General features: G+C 69.1%; 4 protein-coding genes across 4 annotated transcripts in view; 2 read left to right on the top strand and 2 right to left on the bottom strand.

Moving 5' to 3' along the window:
- Positions 1-588, bottom strand: part of CHLNCDRAFT_134577 (hypothetical protein) — a gene marked incomplete at both ends in the record, with an annotated part of 3387 nt that extends 2799 nt beyond the window's left edge. Inside the window, 2 exons of the mRNA XM_005847289.1 lie at positions 8-65; positions 499-588. Coding sequence (XP_005847351.1) covers positions 8-65; positions 499-588 — 148 coding nt within the window. The remainder of the gene's footprint in view (positions 1-7; positions 66-498) is intronic.
- Positions 589-3393: 2805 nt separating this feature from the next.
- Positions 3394-6566, bottom strand: CHLNCDRAFT_52665 (hypothetical protein; the record flags this gene model as incomplete). Its single annotated transcript, XM_005847288.1, has 5 exons — positions 3394-3731; positions 3931-4075; positions 4346-4958; positions 5090-5904; positions 6006-6566. 5 exons carry the CDS (start codon positions 6564-6566, stop codon positions 3394-3396), a joined length of 2472 nt encoding a protein of 823 aa, XP_005847350.1.
- A 197-nt stretch (positions 6567-6763) lies between these two features.
- On the top strand, positions 6764-8519 carry CHLNCDRAFT_134573 (hypothetical protein; the record flags this gene model as incomplete). Its single annotated transcript, XM_005847464.1, has 7 exons — positions 6764-6786; positions 6907-7101; positions 7236-7401; positions 7590-7672; positions 7877-7931; positions 8086-8171; positions 8360-8519. 7 exons carry the CDS (start codon positions 6764-6766, stop codon positions 8517-8519), a joined length of 768 nt encoding a protein of 255 aa, XP_005847526.1.
- Positions 8520-8921: 402 nt separating this feature from the next.
- On the top strand, positions 8922-12699 carry CHLNCDRAFT_23482 (hypothetical protein; the record flags this gene model as incomplete). Its single annotated transcript, XM_005847463.1, has 11 exons — positions 8922-9138; positions 9436-9494; positions 9766-9840; positions 10060-10171; positions 10391-10451; positions 10727-10854; positions 11160-11266; positions 11499-11594; positions 11885-12027; positions 12254-12318; positions 12518-12699. The coding sequence occupies 11 exons, from the start codon at positions 8922-8924 to the stop codon at positions 12697-12699; spliced, it is 1245 nt and encodes a 414-aa protein (XP_005847525.1).
- Between the last annotated feature and the right edge of the window lie 2354 nt (positions 12700-15053).

Below are 15053 nucleotides of genomic sequence, written 5' to 3'. Positions count from 1 at the left end.
AGCTCACCGCCGGTCACGCCCACGATGGCCACTTTGGGACCGTCGGCAACCTTCTTGGCTGTGACCTGCAGGCAGGCAGGCAGGCAGGCAGGCAAGCAGAGCGGCTGTGGCAGGCCAGTGGCTACTGGGTGCGGCATGGTATAGGCAGCAGGAGGTACCGCCAGTGGGACGGGCACGATTCCACCGGCTCGCTGCCTCTGTGCAGGCAGCTGGGCGATCATCAGCAAAATGCGGCACCGATTGGGCCAGGGAGGATGCAGCGCAGCGCTTCCCAAGCACCGGCGGAGGCGGCCGCGGCGGCGGCAGGGCCCCGGGCTGGCGGCCCACCATGCATGCACCGATGCATTGCTGCACCTCTCCCATGCATGCTGGTGCAGCCGCAGGGCGGCTGGAGCACCGCGCCGCCATGACAGCAACCCCACCCGATGCCGGGAGCCGCAGCGGCGGTGCCTGGCACATGAGTGACACCCCCACGATGTTGCCAGCTTGCCATCGCACCTGCACGCTGCGCCGCCCCGCCCGCACCGGCTGGGGCGCCCTGCACGCTAGGGGGCTGCCCCGCACGGCGCAGCTGTTGGAGGCCTGCATGGCTGTTGGTGTTCCCCGTCGATAGAAGGATGTGGAGGCTATTCGGTCGGGGTTTGGTAGCCGGGACTTGAGAGTGCTGGAAAGGGGCAGTTGACCGGGCGCAAATACCGCTCTCCTGGCTGCCTCCTGCTCGAGTTACTGATGCTGAAATGCGGCACGATACATGCGGAGAAGGTTCAAGCCGGAGGCAGCCTCGCAGGGAGGCACAGGCTAAGTGTCGGCGCATGCTACTGTACATGCGACGGCATGCATGTTTGTGGCCGCCCAGTGGGCTGGCAAATGATGGGGCTGGGCTGAAGGGAACCTATTCAGGGCATGTGTCATTCATGGATGCAGCGACAAATCGCCATGCTGCGTGACGCCCTGGTTAATGCCCAGCGTGGTGCGACGGGAGAACGCAGCCGGAGCGGGCTGGCGGTAGTCTGGTGCCAGGCCTCGATGCGCAGGGTGCATCCATCTCATTTGGATGGCGCTGCAGAATGGCCCCATACCACATGTGCAGTGATGGCGCAGGGCAAAAGCAGGCGCCTCATGACGTGGCGCCATGCGCCCTCCACATAGGGCGGTGGCGGGAGGGGCCATCACCTTCCTGCTCGTCATCCCTCACCCATACAATCTGCCGCCAGCACCTCGTTACCACACTTATCAGCGCGTCCTGGCTCCAGTAGCGAAACCTCGCGGCGCAACACCTGTCGGAGCCCGCGGAAGCCCCCAGGAAAGCTCCGGGACGCATGCAAGGTGCACAGGGCCCATGGTTGTCGCCCGCGACTGCGCGGGGTTGGGTTGTGCGGCGGTCCGCCAGGGACGCAGCGTAGACCGCTCCCGGGCGCCAGCCGCCCGCCTCCTCCTTGCGGCTGCATTTTCCAGCAATCCCCTCGGCTGCTGGCTGCAGACATCTCAGCCCAGCCACAGCAACACGTGTTGAATGGTGGATACCAGGGGCCAGCAGGCCAGGAGACATGCCGCCCGTGCCGCGCAGCTGTTCCGAGGGCTGCCCCGGACGTGCTTGGGCTGATTAGCAGCCAGCTGGGCACAGACGACAGGTGCGCAACTGGACAGGCCATGTTCCTCCTCGGGAAGGAGCTTTACCTCTCCCTGTCTTGCCTGTGCTCAACGGCGGTGCCGGATGCCGGCAGGGCCCCGCACGTCACCCCACTCCTTCCTGACCTTGCCCGCAGGAAGGCATTCGAGTCGGCCACGACTTGGCTGAAGGCAGCGGGAGACGCCAGCACGGTCCCGTGGCGGCACGTGCAGGTGCGCCGCTGGTGCCGGCCGGCTGGCGGGTGCTGCGCCTGCCGGCAGCCGCTTCGGTTCGCCGGCCGTCACACCCACGAACACACCCTGCTCCTCTGGCGCCGCAGGCGGAAGCAGACACGTCTGGCCTGCTGTCCCTGGCCGCCTGGGCGCGCCCCGCACGCGCCCCCTGCGGCCCCGACGGCCAGCGCCAGCCGCGCCGCGTGCAGCGCCTGGGTATCGAGCTTGCATCTGAGGAGGGCGACGAGCGCGACGGCAGCCGGCTGGCCTCCTGAAAGTGCTCCGAGGCGGTTGCGACGGCGGTAGCCCTGGGCGCCTGCCTGGAAACTCTGGAGATATTCTACGAGCCGTGGCTGCTGCGCCCGCCCCCGTGGGGCCTCGACCGGTCCATCGCGCCATGCCTGCAGGCACGCCTGTGCATCGGTCGTTGCCTCGGGGCGACGCGCCGCGGCAGCCTGTGCCGCAGCGGCGCCCGAGATGCTGCCGCACAGGGCTCGGTTGAACTGCCGCCGCTGCAAACAGCCTCCGCCGCTGTGCGCGCAGGTGGGGCCATGGGTGGCAGAGCTGCGGGCGCTGCGCCATCTCGGGATCACCCTGGGGAGCGGCTGGCTGCACGTCACCACGCACCTGGCTCGCCTGCCGCGCCTCGAGGTGCTGCTGCTGGCAGGGTCGGAGCACAAGTTGGAGCTGGAGGCCGGCTGCCTGCCGCCCAGCCTGATGCAGCTGCAGCTGGAGGTGAGCTCGGAGGTGCGCCACCCCGTGGTGCCCGCCGCCCTGGCAGCTGCCACGCAGCTGCGGCAGCTGGAGCTGGCCATCGGCCCCCGAGGGCCTCTGGGCCAAGGAGGTGGACTGCTCGGTGGTGGAGCGCCTCTCGCGGCTGGCCGTTCTCAACCTGGGGTGCTTCCCCACCCGCCCCCTGCACCTCGGCGGCCTGGGCAGCCTGCGCCAGCTGTCCTTCACCTGCCTGGAGTACGCACAGGACACCCTGTTCAACGCGTTCGTCGTGCGCAGCAGCCTCTCGGCCCTGACCGGGCTGACCAGCCTGGACTGCGGCAGCGACATTACCGACATGCCGGAAGAGCTCAGCCTGCTGACCTCCCTGGAGGTGCTCCACCTGGGGTCCGCCACCTACCCTGCGGCGGCGCTGTCGGGGCTGGCGCGCCTGCACACCCTGGTGGCAAGCCTGCCGAACGATGTCGATGCATTTGCAGACTGGCATGTGATGGAGGAGGATCGGGATGCAAAGCTGGAGGCGATGGCAGAGCTGCCGGCGCTCAGGCGCGTCAGGTTTGTGCAAGAGGCGTGTGGGCGCGAGGACTTCCAAGACCTCCAGCGCCGCCGCCAGGAGCGGGGCTGTGATGGCGAGCTGCGGTGGGCGGCTCTCGCCAGGCGCGAGTGCGGCTGCCCGTCGCTGACCTGGAACCTGTTTGACCGGTAGGGCGCACCTTCCGACCGTTGCGCGGCACCCACTTGCCCCTGCCTCTTCCGCTCATGCTTCTCACACCATCAAATGCAAGTTTATTGCTGGAGTCACGGCTGGCAAGGGCAGTGCTATGGCTGCCAGGCCCAGCCAGATGCAGCAGTGCCAGCCCCAGGGCCCCGTGCCCCGCCGCCTCGCTGCTGCCGCCGCGCCCGCAAGGCCCTGCCTGCGGCGGCCCGCTGCGAAGGCTCCTGCTCCTCCCACTGCTGCCGCTGCCGCGGCTCGCCCTGCTGCCCCGAGGCGCCCCCGGGTGCTGCACCCTTGCCGCCCAGCTGGATTCCTCGGCGGAAGAGCGCCACCGCCTCGCCCACCGCCCGCACCACCAGCCAGCTGGCCGCTGACGTGGCACGCGACCACAGCGCGCGCAGCAGCGGCGCCAGCAGGTCTACAGCCTCCAGGAGCAGGCTGGCTGCGGGCGGGCGGGAGGGAGGGCAGGGGGACACGTGGGTGCGTCAGGGGCAGAGGTGTGTGGAGGCGGCAGAGGCACGCCGCGGGGCCGCACCAGGAGGTTGATGCGCTCGGCTGAGGCCCTCCCAACGCCGCTCCTGCACCCCCTCCCCTCCCCAGCTGCAGCAGGCCGCCTGAGCTCCCGCCTGCCCTGAGCGCACCTGCATAGCGCAGCCCCGTGAGGCGCCCCAGCTCAGGGGTGCGCTTCATGGGCGCGGCGCGCGCCGCCAGCGCCCGCCCGCCGCGCGCGATGCCAAACAGGCGCAGCCGGTCCTCGTAAATGTCGGCCACGCCTCGGTAGTTGCGCTGCAGGCGGTACGGGCGGTACGGGTAGTAAGCAGGGCAGGCGGTAAAAGCAGTCAGCAGGGCGGGCAGTAGGCGGGGGTTGGGCAGTGGTGGCATGGCGGTGCAGGTCGTGGCAAAGGTGGTGAGTGCGTCGGTGAGGGCAAAAGTGTGCGCCTTGGCACATGCGTGTGCGCGTCGTTGGGTGTGCGGTGCAAGCCTGCGCAGGCAGGCCATGCCGGGCTCGGCAGCAGGAGGAGCTGTGACAGGAGGCGGCCGCCCGCCCATGCGCACCTCCACCCAGCGGTTGAGCGCCACTCTGTTGGCAAAGCGCTGCAGCTGGCGCGTGCTGGCCAGCTGGGCGTGCACAAAGGTGGGCCACCAGCCGGACTCGAGAGGGCTGCCGCCGCCGCTGCCGGCACCACCGGCGCCGTTGCTCGGGCTGTCGGGGCTGCCGAGACGGCTCCCCGCGGCGGCAGGGCCCACGGTGGCAGCAGAGCCACCGGCCGCGGCAGCTGCTGCTCGCTGCAACGCCTCTGCTTGGCTGCCGCCGCCGCCGCTGGGAGCCGCTGCAGAGGCTGCTTGGGTGCCGCGGCGCCACCAGCTGCCCCGCCCCCGTGCAGCAGCCTGCTGCTGCTGCTGCCGCTGCGGCTGGCGATCCGCTGCCGGGATGCCGCCAGCTGGGGCGCCCGCGCCTGTGTCCGCCCCACCGTCGCCGCGAGGAGGCGGCGCCACCGCGGCGGCGGCTGCGGCGGCTGCCAGCGTGGGGCCGGCCGTGGACGCGTCGCCTAGGTAGGCGGCAGCCACAGCGTCTGCAGCCATCACCGCCATGTCTTGCAGGACCACAGGCGCAAGGGCGAGAAGCTGGGAGTCGCTGCGCGTGCCCGCGGCTGTGGCCCGCCACCCCCTGCAGGCACAGCATGCACAGCGGCGGGGCTGGTGGGAGGCTGCTTCTGGCCTCCCGGCACCGGCAGCTGCCCAGGAGGCGGTCGGCAGCTTGCAAGAGCCAGCCCCTACCCAGCAGCAGCGCCATCACACCTGATGCTGCCGAGCGAGCCGCCCTGCTCCTGCTGCTGCCGCAGCAGCAGCAGCGCCTGGCTCCTGGCCAGCCCGCCGGCGCCGCTGCTTGCGGCCAGGCCAGCTGCCTGCTGCTCCCCTGCGCCTGGAGGCTCTCCCGTGAACGGTCCGCTGGTGCTGCCTGCTGCCTCTCCTCCTCTGTCTCCTGCTCCGTCTGCTGCTGTGGCAGCTGCCTGCCCCGGTGCCGGCAGCCCCAGCCCCGCCGCTCCTCCCACACCACCCTGCTGCTCCCACTGCTGCTGGTCGATGGAGCTGCAGGTGAGCAGGCGCAGCACGCTGCTGTACAGCTGCAGCTTCTCCCCCAGGCAGTACCAATCTACTGTGGTACCATCGCTGGCCTCCCCGCCGCCGCCGCCCTCATCCGTCCCAGTACCGCCAGCTGCGCTGCTGGCGTTGCTCTTTGCGGCGCCGTCTGCTGCCGCTGCCATGGCAGCCGCGGCGGCCTGCTGCTGCACTCCTGCTGCCGCCGCCGCCAGGCCGGCGGCCTGCAGTACCGCCGGGTCTGCCGCCCTCAGCTTCCTGGCCGCTCCCTCCAGCAGCTGCTCGGGCACATAGCCCAGCCAGGCGGCCGCCGCAGCCACGCTGGAGAGCGCCAGCAGCGCGGTGCTGAGCTGGCGCCACTGCGCTGCCGAGCCGGCCAGCAGCCCCGCGCCAGCTGGCAGCGCCGCCACCTGCGCCTCCAGCGCTGCCAGGCAGAGGGCCAGCAGGCGGCTTCGGTCGGCGCTGCGTATGCCCTGCGGCACATCACACGGGGCGGACAATGGTGTTTTGCTGCGCTGCAAAGCGGCGGCAGGTGGGGAGGGGTGCAGACTGGCTGCAGCGGCAACCCCAGCACCGGCACCCAGCTTGCATGCTGCCACCACGCCGCCAAGCGCACCTGCAGTAGCAGCACAGGCGTGCGCTGCAAGCCGCCGTCTCCTGCAGCCAGTGCCTCATCCTCGCCCTCCTGCTGCTCCTCTGGTTGCTCTGCAGCATCGCCTGCCTGCAGAACTGCCTCAGAACCGGCTGCTATGCCGCTGTCGTTTGCTGCTCCATGCCCTGCTGCACCGTGCTGCTGCTGGGCAGGAGGGGGAGCAAAGGCCTGCCATGCCGCCGCCCAGATGCCCTCAACGCTGGTGGGCGTTTCTGCGGCTGCCGCAGAGCTCTCCGACTGCCCCTGCGCGGCAGCCCCTGCAGCCTCCGAGCCGGCTGCTGCCCCAGCTGCGCTGCCGTCTGCCCGGCGCAGCCACAGCGCCGTCAGCAGCGAGGCGGTGGCCGCCAGGGTGGCAGCTGTCGGCAGCGCGTCGAGGGCCTCGGCGGGCAGCGCCCTCGGCCGCTGTGGCGGCCGCCTGCGCTGCGGCAATCTGCAGGCACGCGTTGAATGCTTCGCACGAGCGGGCTGGCACGCGCGGGCCGCTATTGGCGGCAGAATGGCGGCGGGTGCCGCCACGGGCGGCATCGTGCCTGCCCTGCAGCCACGAGCACCTTCCGGCGATACCCAAGAGATTGGTATGTTCGCCTGGCTTGATGGCCGGCTCATGATTTCATACGCAGGGCAGACCGCCAGGCTGGCGGGGGTGGCTGAAATGGGCTCATCGGAAGTCTGGAGACCTTGCAATCGCTCCAATTGCGACCTTCCAGTCGAGCACGCCCGAAATGGAGGTCTGCAGCAGCCTTCGGTGCACTCCAAACTGGGCCTCCGGCAGCAGCTCGACCCGACACAGCAGAGCAGCAGGCGCCCGCTTTTCGCCTTTCCCGACCAGCAGTCCCAGGCGGCGGCAGGGCTGCAGGCGCTGCAGGCCGGCTGCAGCTGCCGCAGCGGCAGAGGGGTCGGCGGGGCGGCTGCCACTGCTGGATGGCCTGGCGGCGGCCGGGCCTGCCTCGCCCCCGCCAGACTACTCGGCCATCGATACCCAGCCCCTCAACCGTGCCGTCTACAGCCTGTTCCGCGGCCGCATGGTTCAGGCCATCGGCAGCGACTCGCAGCAGGAAGGGTGGGTGGCCGCCTGCCGGGTGCACCCGCAGCCGGGCCACCAGCTGATCGCAGTGCAGCAGCAGGCACAGATTTCTGCTGTGGCCAGCGCATCCCTGCGGCTGCATCCCCTCCCCTCCCTCCCTGTGTTTTCAGTTACGCGGCCATCATTGATCTCACCCGCCGCCTCAACGCACAGCACTCCAGCCCGCGTGGCACCCAGGAGGCGACGGTCGGCATCCTGCGTTCGCTGTTCCCCGGCTGGCTTCCCCCGGCCTTTGCTGTGATGTTTTCGAAGCCCATGCCGGGGCTGTCCTGCCAGGTGAGGGCCGCTGCTTGGGTTGGCAGCGTGGCCGCTGCGCCGATGGCTCCAAACCCTCCCAAGCACCAGCCTGGCTGCTCGCCACACCAACAGCACCGGCACCCCGTTCCACTGCTTGCCCACCTGACCCTTCCCCTATGTTTTTATGAGCGCAGCTCAATGCATGGGCCACCTGGATGACCTGCCAGTGGCTGATGGGAGAGTGCGAGGTGAACGACGTGGAGATCGACGGCGGCAGGATGGGGGCCGGGCACGGCGTGCTCGTCAAGCGGTGCGCGAGCCGGGGAGGCGGGCGGGCTGCCACCCAGGCGCTCGGGTCTTCCTGCCTGCCGAGTGCTCCCTGGCCCTGCCTGTTCACCTCTCCTGCCTGCCCCTTGGCAGCAGTGTGTCCACCCGATGGGCCTTGCCCCAGGCCCTGCCCTCGGCCCCCGTGCATGTGGGGTGCGCTGTCCTGCTGTGGCTTGTGTCCCCGCAGGTGCCGCTACCTGGAGGAGGCTGCCTGCGCCTCGGTCTGCATCAACTCCTGCAAGGTGCGCTGCCGCCGGAGCAGGGTGCCGCGCGCGGCAGCCTGCCGCTCAGGCCCGGCAGCCAACCGCTGGCAGGATGGCTGTTAGGCTACGCACCGGCAGTGCGCATGGTTGCATAACAATAACGAGCAACAGACGAGGTGCTGGTCGCCTGCAGGTGCCCACCCAGGAGTTCTTCCAGCGCCACATGGGCCTGCCGCTGGAGATGAAGCCCAACTACGAAGACTTCTCCTGCCAGTTCAGGTGAGGCCAAGCAGCCGTGGCTTCCTCGCTTCTGCAGCTGCGCAGCACAACAGGCAGCAGCAAGCCGGCCAAGGCGCAAGCGGCAGAGGTGAAAGCAGCTGTGTGGCTATGTCTTGCCTTCGTTGCCGTCGTGCCACTGACCGAAATCCGGGCCTCCCTGTTGTTGGTCCCCTGTGGGTCTGTTGCAGCTTTGGCAAGACGCCGCCGCCCGAGGCGCAAGATGCCGCCTTCTCGACGCCCTGCTTCCAGAAGTGCCCCACAGCGCAGCGGGCGGCGGCAGCACTGGCAGCGGACGAGGGGGTGGAAGAGGGGCAGCGCTGCCACAAGATCCAGCTGAATTTGCCCTGAGGAGGCGGAAGCGGCAGCCTGGGTGCGGCGGTGGCAATGGGCAGACCCCCCTTGCAGCCGCCAGGCATTTGCCCCCTGCTCTGCGGCGCTCTGCTGTCCATTCTGTAATGTGGCATAAGCACGGGGGATGAGAAGGCCGCCGAGGGGATGAGCCCGTGCTGTGCTGTGCTCTGCTGCCCCCGTGCTTCGCAGGCGGGGTCTTGGGCGTGATGCAGGGCACAGTCCCCCCTCCTGCTCTACCAACCGCCCTCTGCTGCCGCAGCGCCCCTTGGAACATTTCCCAGGCCACCCCCACCCGATCACCGGCACCAAGCTCTCTGGCGGTCGCCCCAGACCCCCCGGCACTCCGATCCCGCCCCCGCACGCCTACCAGGGCCCGTAAGAGGCCTGGTTTGCTTCGCCATGAGCGACGGCCCGGTCACCAAGCCCCAGCGCAACGTTGCCTACTTCTTCGATGAGGAGCTGTGCAACTACAACTATGGCGGCGGGAATCCCATGAGGCCCCACCGCCACCGCCTCACAACCAACCTGGTGAAGGGCTACCAGCTGGACGAGAAGATGCGCCTGATTCGGCCCAGGGCGCGCAGCCGCGAGGAAATCATGTACTTCCATGCCGACGGTGAGCGCGGGGGCCGTGGTGGGGGGCGGTAGGGTTGCATGGCTGCGGCACACGCCTGGCTCCGCCTGCACGACGGCGGGACGGCCTGCATGCACGCCGCCGCCGTGGGCGTAGCTGCCTTGTTTGGGCAGCCCGTGCCCCGGAAGCCTGCTGCATATCCTGCTGCCAGGAGGCCCCCGCCAGCACGTGTGTGCAGAACACTCCGGGCTGCCGCTGGTGCAGCCTCACCCCACACCCCAGTAGGTCTGTCTGCCCCACGCCCCAAAAGGTCTGTCTGCCTGTGTTTCTTTCCTGCAGACTATGTTGACTTTCTCACCAGCGTCACGCCTGAGAACCAGGAGGAGTTTATGATGCAGGTGGGGGGAGGAGGGGGAGGGCCTGTTGGCTGGGGGGCGAGTGCTTTCCGTGGGAGGTGGAGGTGGAGAATGGGAGGTTGGGACTGGGGGCGTGTGGCCGTGCAGCCAGGCGTGGGCCTTGAGCGCCCCAGGGCTGACAGTGGGCCAGGAGCGGCCTAAGCTGCAGCAGGGCTGCCGCGCTGGCGGCGGGAGACGGGGCCGGGTGTAGTGGGCAGCAGCAGGCGCCGCCTGGAGCCCCACGCCTGCCGCTTGGCCCACCCCCTTTCCGCAGATGCGGCGCTTCAACCTGGGGCCGGTGGGCGAGGCAGACTGCCCCGTGTTTGATGGCATGATGGAGTACTTTCAGGTGGGTGCAGTTCCTGTTCCGCTGTCCTCCGGTTCTTCCGGTACTGCTGCCCTGCGGTACTGCTCAGGCAGTGCGATGTGTGTGGGAGCGCGTCCGTTGCCACCAGGGCGGCCGGATGCCGGGTGTTGCGGCTGCTGGGGCGGCGGCACCAGCCCTGCCGCGCGCGCCTGTCCGCCTGCCCCTCCTTCCAACACACCGCCCTGGCGCCCCATTGTGCAGATCTACACCGCCGGCTCCGTGGGCGGCGCCAGCCTGATCAATGAGGGGGAGGCGGATGTGGTGATGAACTGGAGCGGCGGCATGCACCACGCCAAGAAGGGGGAGGCCTCGGGTGGGTGGCCCCGGTGAGCCTGCGGGCTCGGCATGCGAGGGGTGGGGATGGTCTGTGTGGCGGTGGCTTGGCGGAGGGCTGGGGGCCGGATGCCACTTTGGTTTGGTGGCTGCACTCTTGAGGGTGCCAGGCGCGCCGGCGCTCCGGCTGTCTTTGCGCCCTGTACTGCCCGCTGTACTGCCCACCTGGACGCACATGTGCCGCCCACCCGTACCGCAGGCTTCTGCTACATCAACGACATCGTGCTGGCCATCTTGGAGCTTCTCAAGGTGCACCAGCGGTGAGTAGACCCCTTTGTTTTTATAAGATCCTGGGTTTGGAGGGCTGGGCAGGGCAGGGAGCCGCCGCAGTCCCCTCCGCTCCTCTGCTCCCAGCCTGCGCCGCTCCCTGCGCTGCCGCCCTGCCCCACATCGTGCTGAGCGACCCCTGCACTCGTGCCGCACCGCCCCCTCCACCCTCCCGCACCTCGATCCTGCGCCGCTCCTCGCTGCGCCGTCCCTCACTGTGGCACCTGGCACCTGTACCACGACCGTACCGCCCTGTACCGCCCCGCAGCGTGCTGTACGTCGACATCGACATCCACCACGGCGACGGCGTGGAGGAGGCCTTCTACACCACCAACCGCGTCATGACCGTCTCCTTCCACAAGTACGGAGACTTCTTCCCGGGGACGGGAGCGCTGGGTGAGCGGCACCGCACGGCCCGTAGCCCTGGGGCACAGAGCACGCTGCCTGCGTGCTGGGGGGGAGGGGGGGTGCAGGGCGTGGGCGAGCCTGGGAGCGGCGGGTGTCCTCGGGGGGTTGGCCGCCTGCTCGGGGAGCCACGCCCCTGCTGCAGGCCACTTCTCAGAGCTGCAGCTGCCAGCCCGTGCCAGGCAGCTTCCAGGCAGCTCCGCCGCGCGCCTCGTCATCCCATCTGCCTGCTCCCCCCCGCTTGCCCCGCCCACCCTGCCACCTCGCCCCCACCCTCCCTGCGCCCACCCTTGCAGGCGACACGGGCCACGCCGAGGGCAAGCTGTACAGCGTGAATGTACCGCTGCAAGAGGGCATGGACGACGAGAGCTACAAGTATGTGTATGAGCCCGTCATGCAGAAGGTGAGGGTGTTGCGCATCCAGTAGTGCCCCCCAGAGGTGAAGTACGTAATGTACATCCAGGACATATAGGGGAGGGTGGCCAGATCAACTGTTAACAGAGTGGACGAGCGCCGCAACCGGTAGCGCCTGGCAGAGGGGGCGCCAGGGCTGCCGGCTGGGCGCCAGACCCCACCCAACGTGGCTCGCCCACGGCCACCACGTGCCGCTGATGTACCGCCGTCCTGTACCGCAGGTCATGGAGCTGTACCAGCCGGGCGCCATTGTCATGTGCTGCGGCGCCGACTCGCTTTCGGGCGACAAGCTGGGCTGCTTCAACTTGTCCATACAGGTGGGCCCGGGGGGGCTTGCGGCACAAGGGGAGGGGCTGCAGGGGTGCGGTGTGGGGCCTGTGGCGGGCTGGCGCCTTCAGTCGGGCCGCAGCCGGGCTGTCCGGGGCTGCGACAGAGGGGGTGTGACTGGAGGGGCGGCGGTGTGTAGGCGCTTGGGAGGGATGAGGCTCTGTTGCCTGCCTCCCCTCTGCGTGCCGCCTTCCCGCACCATTCCTTCCCGTCCTCAACGCTCCCCCTCCCTCTCACCCGCGCCCACCTGCTCCCACCACCCCCGCCGCCGCCGCCGCAGGGCCACTCTGCCTGCATCGAGTTCATGGCGCGCTTTAACGTGCCTCTGCTGGTGCTGGGCGGCGGCGGCTACACGATGCGCAACGTGTCGCGGTGCTGGTGCTACGAGACGGGGCGCCTGCTGGGGCTGGACCTTCCCGACGAGTGAGCCGCACTGCGCTGCGCTGGGGTGGCTGGTGGTGGTGGTGGTGGGTGGGTGGGAGGGATGGAGGGAGGGAAAGAGTGTATTTACGTGATGGCTGCTCCTTGGTGAAGCGTGCTGGGCTTCAGTCTGCCCGGCAGCACTCCCGCCCGCTGGCCTGCTGTTGTGTGGTTGTCGCGTCCCTGCTCCGAACTCGTGCCCTGGCGCCTGCCTGCTCTGGTACCGCAGGATCCCAGAGGCAGGGTACCGCGACTACGACTACTTCATGGACACCCACCGCCTGCGCATCGCGGGTGTGTGCCCGTGCAGTACCAGCAGTACCACCGTTCGTGGCACCGGGCGCAAGGCCGCCACCCTGCGACCTGTACCCTGCGCCGCGCCCTGCCTGCTCGCTTCTTCAGCGCTCCTCACCTGGCCGGGCCCCTGCCGCCGCCCTTACCCTGCCTGCCTGCTTGCCCCTTGCCCCTGCCTCGCTCCACCTCCCCCCTGCAGTGTCCAACATGAAGAACGCCAACACGCGGGAGAGCCTGGACCGCATCCGTACCTCGGTACTGGAGAATCTGTCCACCATGCCGCCCGCGCCCTCCGCCCAGATGGCGCCCGTGCCGCCCAAGGTCGAGCAGGTGAGAGGGGTCCTGGCTGCAGAAGAGCGGGCAGGGCTGGGCCCGGGGTGAGGCTTGGGCAGGGGCCTGCCGGCGCAATCGAGGAGCTGGGGAAGGGAGGCGCAAAGGGAGGGCCCGCGCCTGTGGCGTGCCCCACCCTGCGCAGCTCGCCGGCCTGCTCCCCACCTACCTCCCGCCGCCGACTCTGCTCTTTATCGACCCTCATCGCTGGCCCACCTGCCTCAACCGCAGGAGGAGGTGCCCGAGGAGGAGATGGAGGCGCGGGGCGGCGGCGCCGCCTACGACGACCGCCGCGTGGCTCGCGACGACGATGTGAGCGCCCGCCCCCGCCTGCCTGCGCCCTGGCTGGGCGACTGCCCTCTGCCTGCCCTCCTGCCTGCCCTCTGTCAGCCGCATGGCAGCCGGCCCGCATGCGGCAGCTGCTTTTGTTGCAAGCGGCCACGTGCCGCCTTTTCAATCAAACTGGAGCCTCAACCGCGTGTGCCCTTGGCTGCCTTGCGCTCCGCCCCCGCCGTTGCCGCGCCTTGCAGGTTGGGGACGACGAGAAGGATGATGTGAAGGCGGCCAGGGATGAGCAGAGCCACGGCTCCGAGCCCGCCATGCCGGTGAAGCCGCACTGCGGGCGCCTGCCGCAGCGCCGAGCTTCCGCTGCCTGCTGCCCCGCGCCTGCGTGTGTTGTGTGCTGGCGAGCAGTATAGCTGCCGGCTGCCCCGCCTGCCTGCCTGTGTGTGTGTGTGTGTGTGTGTGGCGGATGGTGGGAGCGCTCAGTGAGGAAAGTTGTGTCGATGGGCGGACTGAATGCGCGCCTGATAAGCGCGCATGACGAGTGTCGACTGTTTATTGGCAAGGCCCCTGCGGCCGCGCCCTGAGAGCCTCCCCGCCCCTTTTGCATGCCCGCACGCCTGCACCATGCTGCCGCCTCAGGCTGTGCTACCCGCTCACCGTGCTTCTCTTCCATGTGTGCACCTCTGCAGGCAGCACCTGCAGCCCCCGCCAGCGAGCCGGCTGCCCCTGCAGCCGCGGCCGGCGCCCCCGCCAGCGACGAGGCTTTCCTCAACGAGGCCACTGCCCCCGCTGCCGCCGCCGCCGCTGCGCCGGCCGCCGCCCCAGCTGCCGCTGCGCCCGCCGCGGCCGCCCAGCAGCCAGCTGCGGCGGCGCAGCAGGCGGCGGCGCCCGCCGCCGCGGCCCCGCCGGCGCCGGCGCCTGCAGCAGCGGCGCTCCCGGCAGTACCAGAGGTCAAGGCCGAGCCAGCTGCTGCGCCGGCGCCTGCGCCGGCGGCGGCTGCTGCCGACCACATGCAGGTCGATGGCTGAGCAGGCTGGTGGCTGGCTGGCGCACAGTGCCAGCCGCAGCTGTCGCAGCTTTGGCTGCCGGCACTAGCGTGGCCCGCAGCAGAAGGCAGCGCTGCACTGAGCAAACACAGAGGGCAGCACCCTGCCAGAGCATGTGGCCCCAGCCCCCAGCGCTGTCTGCGTGGGCTAGCAAGACCGCTGTTGCACCCACCTATGTGGACCATCGTCTGTGTCACACCAGAAGGTGGCATGTAACCCACAGCAGCACAAATTGCCGCCCGCTCAGCGATCAGGGGTGCTTGACAATGTGGCGGGATGAGCCTCCAAAAGAATTGACACTGATGCAAGGAAGGCTGCAGGTTTGTGGTTTGAGCCATGCCGCGGGCGCGCCTGCCACTGTGAATCCCATGGAGCGAAGGTGCTGCCCAGCGCCCCTGACACCTGTACCGCCACCTCGCCTTCCCCGAGCCAGGCCACGCTGATCACAGTAAAGGAGCTGGAGGTGTCTTTCACAGCTACAGGTATCCTGCAGGAGAGTATAGACATCGCCCGCTCGGGTTCTTCTCCGTCCGTCATTTTCGCTGACACGCTGGCGTCCAGTCATCACATGTACCAGCACTTCCACAGGCAGCACATGCCGCCCTTCTGGCATTCTATAACGCATACGTGATTGAGCAGCACCAGTTTGCGACGATATGTGCTCGCTCCAGCAACGAATCTTGCTCAGCGTGGCATTGCTGGTCAGTCAGCTGGCTGCAGCGCAGGGGCAGGAGGAGCTCGCAAACGCAGCGGGCGATGCGCTGGAGACGATCAGCCGCATGGACGAGCTCAGCAGCATGGTGCTCGGGGCGCTGGTCCTGGAAGCGGGAGATGGCTTGTGCTTGTGTGGGCTTAAAGTCTGGTAAAGCAAGAACTAGCTTGCAACATAGACTCCCCGCCGAAACGGGACGGGAACCGGGCGAAAGCGGAGAAAGCAATAAAACAGGGGTGGAGCAAGGCGACATGCAACGCAAGCAGCTGACAGGGCACGCATCGAAACGTGTGTATGACTGGCAAAGTGGCATGGCGCATTGGGGAGAAACGCAACGGTACGGGAGCATGGGCTGGCCAAAC

The sequence above is a fragment of the Chlorella variabilis genome (genome assembly GCF_000147415.1).
Source record: "Chlorella variabilis unplaced genomic scaffold CHLNCscaffold_11, whole genome shotgun sequence".
Lineage (NCBI taxonomy): Eukaryota > Viridiplantae > Chlorophyta > Trebouxiophyceae > Chlorellales > Chlorellaceae > Chlorella > Chlorella variabilis.
Note: the sequence above shows the minus strand (reverse complement) of the source record. Positions and strands in the feature narration are given on the sequence as shown.